Here is a 10,502-nt window from a genome sequence, read left to right on the forward strand (position 1 = left end):
CATGTAGCTTTTATATTGTTTTTATTTTTTTGTCAAATAACTTGTATGTTGTTTTCATTTTGATTTTTTTTACCATAGTCCATCATGTTTATCAGTTATAAAAAATATCAAAAATTAAAATAAATACAAATTAAAAGATAAAAAATAAAAAAAACAATAATAATAACCAAATAAAATTATAAATTCTACTATTCAATTTAAAATAACATTATATCCTAATATCATAAAATTTATTTAAAATTGGTTCAATAGTTATCATAATCATCATAAGAAATGTTCGTACCATGATTAATTTTATTTTATTGTCTTGAATCATGCATAATCTCAAATCTATTAAAGGACACCAATTTTAATACACGCTATCTTAAAATTTAAAACAATTATTATTGATATAAATAACTTATAATAATTGAATTGAATTAAATTATTATTCAATTAATTAGATAATACTCTCTCCATCCCAATTATATAGTTCACATTTTTTGTCCCAAAATATATAGTCATATATCGTATTTAATAATATTTTTTTACATTTCTTTACTAATATACCACTATTAACTAAACCTTGCAAATTGTGCAATAATTTATAAAAACATTTGAAGGAATAAAATTTGAAGTTTGTACAAAATTTGTTTTTCCAATTCTTTTTCTTAATGTGTACAAAAAAGCTAGAGTACTATAATCGAAATAATCTAGCAGCCCAAGCGTCATGGTTCGATTGTTCTACCCAACAAGGATAATTATTGCACTCAACAATCTTCATTGTACTCCTTGTAATCAATGAGAATCGAACTTATGACTTTAGCTCTTATACCAATTGTAGTACCAAATGTTTGTCACTTTACCAAAAGCTTACAGTTTCAATGCTCCTCACTTACGGTCATCGTTATTCTATAGCTATATATATTAACAATTTAAAATAATACATTATCAATAACTCATGTTAGCATATATATATATATATAATGTTTAATATAGTTTTAATTTGACACAATATTGATATTGATTGTTATGCAATTATTAACTCGAGTTTCTATCATTTTGTTGATTAATATTGAGCAAGTATGACATGCTTGGTATCATACATTTGTTTTATTTTATTTCTTATGTATGTATGCTCTGTATCGATATAATTTATTATGTATTTGTTAATAAGTAAGATATGTTAATCAAATTAAATAAAATTTCCTTTTGTAATATTCTAATTATGTGTTAATTACTTGTTTTAAGAGTATTGATTTATGTAAAAATAATAATAACATATATAATGCATTCTAAACCTTAATTTAAATTATTAATAAATATTTTTTTCTCTATATGTTTAATTTTTATCTATTTCACGATTTTTTTTCCATTTATCATGCATTATTTTTTCTCTATGAAAAAATCAATATTCTTATCATTTTTATTAATAGAAATTTCTATGGTGGTTCTGGCCAAACACGAAGATCCACCCGGATCTGTTTGTGAACCCATTTGGGTGAGTTTAAACTACAGTGTGGGTTTAATATATAAGGTTAAGTTTAGACTCGTTCCATATCATCCCTTAATTGAAGTGTTATTGTTCTTTAAATAAAGTATATTTTATAATAATTGGTAATATATACTATTTGAAAGAAAAACTATTACATGTTTAGTTATGAAATTAATATAATCTTTAACATTGCAACTAATAAAAAAATTTGCAATATTTTCGAAAATGTAACCCTTGATTATTTTTATCATTTATGGTCATCGTTATTTTATATCTACACTAACAGTTTAAAATAAATATTATCAATAACTCATTTAAGTATATAAATATAATATTTAATATAGTTTTACATTATCGCAATATTGATATTGAAACTATGCAATTATTTGAGCTAGTGTTTTGTATTTATTTATTTTTATTAATCTTGAGCAATTATGGTTTGTTTCGTATAATGAATTCGCTTTATTTTCTATCTCATGCATGTATGCTTTCAAACAATATTATTTATTTTGTATTTGTTAATAAGTGAGATAAGTTAATTAAATTAAAAATTTATTTTGAAATTTCTTATCTTTATGAAAAACAAATGTAATATAGATAATGCATTCTAAACCTTAATTTGAATTATTGCACAATTTATATATTTTCTCTCTTTCACTTTTTTTTTCATTTAACATCCGTGTTTTATTCTCTATGAAAGAATCAATATGCAAAACATCTTAATTGTTGACATCCTTTTTTTTTTTTTTTTTTTTTTTTACTTTCTTGTTTTTCAAAATCTAATTATCTACTTTTGCTTATAATGTTTTCATTGCTAAAATTTTTATTGATTTTTAAATGTCATTAATTACAAATGTTTGCATTTAATATTTTATTTCAATCTTTTTTTATAATTTTGAGAGTAAATCCATATTCTTATTTATTTTAGTGTATCTAAATACTTGTGATATATTGAAATGTTTAACGACTTGTCTTCATCTCTACTTAAAATTGATTTATTTCAACATCAGTATCATTTAATTAACATATATATATATATATATTAATAACTTTTACAAATCTAATATTTGTATATATTTAAATATAAACTCATGATATAATTTTTTATCTTAATAGGTCCTTACACGAATTAAAATATATAAGATTTTTTTAAAAATATATTTTTATTCAGTCTACAAACATATAAAAAATAAAAAATTTGGTGTTTCAATCTTTTAAGAAACTGAATATTATTTAAAAAACAAAGTATTTTGATAGTTCAATCTTTTGGAAACTGAATCCTTATCTAATATTGCATATACTTTTTCAATTTTGATTTTATCATAATAATATATTTTAGATATAATATAAATATTGATCACTTTATCTACAAGAAAATAAAAAAACAAAGTATGTAGGTATTTCAATCTTTTTGAAAACCGAATCCTTATCTAATTTGCACATATTTTGTCAATTTTGACATTATCATAATAATCTATTTTACATATAATATAAATATTGATTTACGTTTATGTGCTATAACTAAAACGTTGTTTTTACTTTTATAACCCTATATATTTTTATATGGTTTTACTTATAGTGTATATAAAAGGACAAAGTTGTTATTTCACAATTGTAAAACTTTGACCTTTTATTCACTCTTTTATATAGGTATATAGGTATATATATATATATATATATATAATTAAATCTATTTAATATTTAAATTTAGAAAAACTGAAAAAATAAATTAAAAATTTAATGTATCATTAATTTTTAAAAAAAAAATTGTAGTTAAATATTACTCAATAATACGTCAGATATTTTTTTTAAAAAAATCATAAGAGAAATTATAGAAAAAGTTAGAACATAAACCTTGTTAGAAAAGAAAGTCGCGGCGTAAAGAGAGACTTGTTAGGTTTGTAAATTATGTGGAAGATAAGACGGTAAATAATGAAAATATATAGAGATATTTTGGATAAAAGAATTATTAAAATAAGATCTTTTTGAAAAAATAACATCTCCTTAAGCTTATAAGCTATCAAACACCCACTTAATTTGTTAAAAACTTTTTCAAACAGCTTAAAAGCTGCCAAAATAAGTTGTTTGATAGATATAAGTCGTTTTTTAAATAAAAAAAACAAAGGTGACCTTAAATTTTTAAAAATATCTTATTTTAGCATTTTATCTCTCCAAACATTCTTGCATATTTTCATAAATCTTCATCATATCCTCCACCCATTAAATATTAAAATATTGTTTTAAAAAAAAATAAATTTTTCTAAATTAGAATATAAAATAGTTTTATTTTTTTGGTGGTGGATGTGACGGAGATTTATGAAAATATGCAAGAATGTTTTGGGGAGATAAAATATTAAAATAAGATATTTAAAAAAAATTATTGTCACCCTTGTTTTTTTTTTTAAAAAAACAATTATAAGTTGTTTGAAATAGTTTTGTTTTTTAATATAGGTTTATTCTAAAATTATTTTCGTATATGTATAACTTGTTACATTATCTTTATAGAATTATATATTTTTGATAATTTTGATAATAAAAAAGTCTTATCATACCAAACATATATATATCCTTGAGTTGTTTAAAATAAGAACAATTTATTTTTAAACTTATAAGCTCCTAAAACAACTTTGACCAAATACCATCTTAATAATATTATCTCTCCGTCTCGATTATTTAGGCCACATTTTTTTATTTGTCTCAAATATATATATACATATACATCATATTTATTAATATTTTTTATGCTTCTTTATCAGTGTACCCCTATTAACTATATTTTGACAATTTTGCAACCATTTTTTGAATTTATTAAATAGGGATAAAATAGAAAGTCTATACAAATTTTTTTTCCAATGATTTTTTCTTAATCTTTGTGAAAAAAATAAAACTATATAATCGAGACGAATGAAATACTGTTGATAAATTTATGTGAATTCTTAATTTTTAGAATGGAGCTACTTAAACTAAAAAAAAGTATATACAATTAAACACATTTTCTCAATTTTAATTGAAAAAAACGTTTTACTTTTCCAAACAAAAATGGGAAAGTTTTAATTACGAGATGGCCACCTGACGAGTGACGCTGTCTCCCTTTTATTATTATTACTACTTTAAAAGTCTTTTTCAAAATGGGAGAACATGAGTCTTGGGATGAGAAACTGTATTTCAAATGGTTTATGGATATTACGATATTGTCATTCAATTGTTTTTATCGGTCAATAAAATTGAGGAATATTTTAGTCTACACACATAAATTACCAAATCAGTTTTTATATGGAGTTGATGATTTATTAAATGGTAAGATTATTATTATTACTTTAAAAGTTTTTTTCAAAAATTATTTTTTAGTAGCATATTAATATTAATATATTTTAAAACCAAAATTTTACACTTTTGTATTTCTGAAATCTTCCATCTTAACAAGAAGATCATTATAAGAAAGAATCTTAATGTAATATATAACAAAAAAAATTAAAACTATATGAGTTAAAATTAAATTTCCTAATTAATATAAGAATTACAAGGTACGTAGAATACCAAAAATTTCAATGCTTCACCCATACCATGCACATTGTTTCATCAAGTTTTCCGAAAACAAAACACTTTATTTAAACATTACAATATTTCAATTAAATATAAAATTTAGATTTACAAAAGATAAATATGAAATCACAGTATTCTAAGTACCCTGTTTATCAAATCTGATCATGTTTTAAAGTATCAATTATTGATCTCCATACTGTTACAGAGGTTATGGCTTCACTACTCTTTATCTATATATATTAGTTTCCCACTACATGCATGTTTATATATTAGTTTCCCACATATATATATATACAACACAATTATAACAATTAAGTCACAGAGTGAGACGATGGAATTCAAGAAACTTGTTGGTATGAATGCAGGAGATGATAGAACTAGCTATGCCAACAACTCCGGCCTTCAGGCAATTCTTTATTTAACTCTATAATAAAAATATATATATGTATTCGTATATTAATAATATCTATATTAATTTATGCCGTATCTTGATTATGAATTATAATATTGTATGTGCAGAGAGTGGTGGTATCAAAAACACGATTTATTTTGGATGAAACATTAAAAGATATGATTGAAAATGAAGAATATTTTCTTGCCGAGCGGTGTTTCAAGATGGTGGATTTGGGTTGTGCTTCCGGCCCCAACACTCTTTTGGTGGTATCCCATATCATGCAAACTTTCCAGGATTTGAGAGCTAGATTTCAAGAAATTTTGATTTTTCTAAATGATCTTCCAGGTGAAAATTAAATAAATTTCATTTATTTTTTATTATTGAAGAAATCCTGATCAGTTTTTTTTTTTGAATACAAATTGCATCGAATATCGAAATTACATCATATTGTAACACTAAAGAGTGAAATTTGCCCGCACAACCGACGGGACTTGAGCATGGGCTCGAGACGTGCTTGTCTCGAGCTAAGAAAGTACCTACATCTACCTAAATAAATTAGGAAATCTACCCACAGTCAGCGGGAATCGAACAATATTAATTATTGATCCAATAGCTAAATTTTGTTTATTTTCCCCGGACGACAGGTAATGACTTCAACAGTTTGTTCAAATGGGTGCAAAGTATGTACGATGAAAAGGTTATTGAAAGATCAGGATGTTGCATATATGGTCTGCCGGGGTCTTTCTACCACAGATTATTTCCGAACAAGACTCTTCACTTTGCTTATTCTTCATATAGCGTTCACTGGCTCTCTCAGGCATGCATGTTTAATTTTGAACTTTGATTTTTCATCATCTAAATTAAATTTTTGTGGCACAAAATATTTCTTGATGAAAACATATGTATACTATTAAAAAATTAAAAAAAAAGAAAGAAATAAAATTAACTGCTAGCTACTGCACACCAACACTGCAGGTCCCCGAAGGACTAGGTAAACAAAACAGAGAAAATATATTCATGGCGACGACGAGTCCTCGGGAGGTATTCGAAGCATATGGGAAGCAATACCAAAGAGATTTCTCCAAATTTCTAAGCTTGAGAGGTGAAGAGATGGTCTCCGGTGGGCGCATGGTGTTATCTTTTGCAGGCAGAACTGTTGAAGATCCCTCTTCCATAGATGATAATGCTTATTTCACAATTCTTTCACAAACACTTCATGAAATGGTGGTCGAGGTAAAATATATAATTTCAATATATAAAGATATTGGACTGACGATGTTATAATATCTCACACTGAAATACTAAACTAATAAAGAGTTGATTATAAAGCTTTGAGGCAACCTCACCTAATAGGCAAGCCTTTTGAGATGGACACCTCATGGGTTTATAACCTAACATTGGTGCTCTCGTTGAGAATCGGCGTAGCGGAAGCCGGAAGGGGCGACCTAGGAAAGGGCTACCACCAAAAAAAGAAAGGTGAGTGAAAGCCATCTAGAGAAGGCCGCTGCGGACGTCGGCTTCTCAAGGGGTCGGCAATGTTACAATATCCCACATTGAAATACTAAACTAATAAAGAGTTGGTTATAAACCCTTGAGGCAACCCCACGCAATAGGCAAGCCTTTTGGGATGGACACCTCATGGGTTTATAACTTAACATTGTAATGTTACAATATCCCACATTGAAATACTAAACTAATAAAGAGCTGGTTATAAACCCTTGAGGCAACCCCACCCAATAGGCAAAGCCTTTTGGGATAGACACCTCATGGATTTATAACCTAACATTGGTGCTTTTGTTGAGAGTCGGCGTAGCGGAAGGGGCGACCTAGGAAAGGGCTGCCACCAAAAAAAGAAAGGTGAGTGAAAGCCGTCTAGAGTAGGCCGCCGCAGACGTCGGCTTTTCAAGGGATCGACAATGTTACAATATAACACATTGAAATACTAAACTAATAAAGAGTTGGTTATAAACCCTTGAGGCAACCCCACCCAATAGACACCAAATAAACTCATGAGGTGTCCATCCCAAAAGGCTTGCCTATTGGATGGGGTTGCCTCAAGGGTTTATAACCAACTCTTTATTAGTTTAGTATTTCAATATGGGATATTGTAACAGACGACTAGCCTTTAATTTGATTGATCACCCCAAAAATATATAGCACATGAAATTTGCCAACAACAGCTAGCTAGCTAGCTAGCAACAGGGTCGTTCCTATTTGGAGGCCGAAGAGTCGTCCGACTCGGGCCCTTTCTTTTTCGGGGCCCATAATTTTGAAAAAAAATTATTATATAAAAGTGTAAATTGATCCAATATAAATTAATTATTCTTGGGTTTTTTTTCATTCATATCTCAGGAAATTATTTTTTCTTTGCCTACTGTTTAATATAAACTTTTTTTTATTATTTCTAGCCTTTTTGATAAATTTATTTATGAAGTTTATTATTCCTATGTCTCTTGATAATTTTTTCAAATATAAATTATTTTTCTCGTGCCCAATATAAACAAAAAAACATTTTTATTCCCTAAATTTATTATATATTAATGTAATTGGACCAATATAAAAATATATTTTCTGACTAATAAGGATTGTTCTAATATTAATGAGCACGATTTATTTTCGGAGTTGACATTCTTGAAGTTTTCATTACCAAGAAAAACAAAATTGACAATTGATATAATGAATTACTTGAAAAAAAAATTGATGGATATTTCTCAAATACTCATATTGCTTATAAAATCTTGTTGACTATACTTTTTACAGTTGTAAGTGCAAAACAAAATTTCTCAAATTTAAAGCTTTTCAAAACATTTCCTTAATAAACCATGTTATATGAAAAGATTGAATGAATTGGTTATGCTATTAATTGAGAAAAAAAATTCCTGAACAATTTGATCAATATTGTTAGCTCTAAACTGTTAGACAAATTGTTTTATAGTAATTATTTTGTACATGTTTGATCTTATTACTCAATTAAAATAGAAATATTTTGACTGTTGCACATTTCTTAAATCGAAAAATTTGTTATTAGTCTAAAGAATATGAACACACATTATATTTAGGGGCCTCTTTTAAAATTAGACTCAGACTCATAAATTGTTAGGATCGGCCCTAGCTAGCAATTCATAATTTTCTTTTCATCTCTATTTAATTATATTAATTTGATTGCGTACGTACAGGGCATAATCAAGAAAGATGATTTGTATTCGTTTAACGTGCCAATGTACACACCATGCCAACGAGAAGCTGAGGCGATAATCATGAATGAAGGGTCCTTTGAATTGTGGAAGAAGGACGTTTTCCTGTTGCGTTGGGATGCGCACGGGAACACGACCCATGATCCCTTTTTCGACGAAAAACAAAGTGCGAAGCTCGTGGCAAACCGTGTTCGGGCCTTAACGGAGCCGATGCTGGTGAGTCATTTCGGTAGTAATTGTATGAACTGTGATGTTGTGTTTGAGAGATATTCGAAGAAAGCGGCTGAGTATTTGTTGAAGCACAAGTCGTCATGCTATACTATGGTCATCTCATTGAGAAGGAAGTGATCATATCCTCTAATCAAGCCATGCTTCAATTTGGTGAAAATTAGCCAAATAAGTATAATACGGATAACGTTTGGATTTTTATTAATGTTCCATTTCATGAAATAAAATTTTACTCTCTCTCTCTCTCTGTGGATATTGCAATTGTGTTTAATTTGGGGGAAAAAAATATGTCTTGTACCGATGTTATATGACGTTTGTAATCAAATTGCAAGTGTTTTTGTGTGTGGGTCATGTGTTGGCTGATTTAATTAACTCCTGATTAGAAATTTTGTGCACTTGATAACTTTTTCAATATTAGTTATCGTTAGATATACAAAGAATGTTGTTCGGTTATATATTACATTTAAAATTATAAAATTATTTTAAATGTATAAATGGAAAGCTCTTAATTTATTAACATAATTTTATAATTTTAAAAATAATGTATAATCATGTGTACGATCTTTATTGATTCACTTTCACAAGAGCTTCTTTTTAATATTCGAAAAAAAAGAGTTTCTTTAATAAATTGTTAGGTGTAAATTGGTTAATTGTTAGTTGTAAATTCGTTTTATATATATATATATATATATATTGTGATGACCCGAGTTCTAATCTCTCAATAAACATTAATCAACAACAATAGACAAATATCAATGTCTAAACAAAAGAATAAAATTTTTTTTTTAAAAATAAATTGCCCTGCGCACGCGCGGGCATCACCCCTCGCGCGCGCGCAAGCCAATGGGACCGAGGCCCCCTGGCTTGGCCCGCGCGCGCGCAAGCAGTAGCTCGCCCGTGCGCAGGCCAATCGGCCAGAATTTGGCTGCACTCTGCTGCTGTTCAAAATTTGTAATCTTTCATGCATTTCATCTCATATCAACTCCATTACAACCTAGACCAAAGATCATAAGCTAGCATGCATTCTAACTTGGTAAAGTTGGTAGAAATGGATAATAAAATGCCTTAAAACATAACAAGTCTATCAATACAAGTTAGAAGCATAGATATACCATTCAAGTTCAAGGTACATAATGTTGATTCAAGGATTTACATATCTATTCAATCCCAACTACAACAAACAAGACTACAACATCATCATAATCAAGTCTTGGTACAAATATCTAAACCATAATCATGTTTAAGGCTCCATTTCACTACAAGACAGCTCATAATCATCTAAACTCGAATCATCACGCTATGTTCATCTCATTCCTTGTTCTTCATGTACGCCTTTGCCCGGTTCCACTCCCTCCTATTGCAATGACACATACAACAAGACAATAGCCGGATAACTCCGATGAGAAATAGATTTCCCAGTAAAAGCAACTAAACATGCATAACAACATATATCAAGATCATGATATAAAAGTAAGTACAATGCATGTTTTCAAAACAAGGTTCATTTCGTCATTCATCGGTTAGGATCCCGAGAAGTAGATATCATAACTAATCCACCGACTCTCCCGATCGAGGTGGGGTTACTTATCTTTCTTCTCTAGACTTTGAAGCAATCATATATGCAAATCAGACGCTAGGCTAAAACAACCACCCAGGCCATACATATACG

The 10,502-nt window shown here is 28.0% G+C and overlaps 1 protein-coding gene across 1 annotated transcript; it reads left to right on the forward strand.

Moving 5' to 3' along the window:
• The first annotated feature begins 6,428 nt into the window (after positions 1 to 6,428).
• On the forward strand, positions 6,429 to 8,953 carry LOC140888639 (benzoate carboxyl methyltransferase-like). Its single transcript, XM_073296337.1, has 2 exons — positions 6,429 to 6,644; positions 8,588 to 8,953. Exons 1-2 carry the CDS (start codon positions 6,429 to 6,431, stop codon positions 8,951 to 8,953), a joined length of 582 nt encoding a protein of 193 aa, XP_073152438.1.
• The last annotated feature ends 1,549 nt before the right edge of the window (positions 8,954 to 10,502 follow it).

The sequence above is a fragment of the Henckelia pumila genome, chromosome 3, assembly GCF_033568475.1.
Source record: "Henckelia pumila isolate YLH828 chromosome 3, ASM3356847v2, whole genome shotgun sequence".
Lineage (NCBI taxonomy): Eukaryota > Viridiplantae > Streptophyta > Magnoliopsida > Lamiales > Gesneriaceae > Henckelia > Henckelia pumila.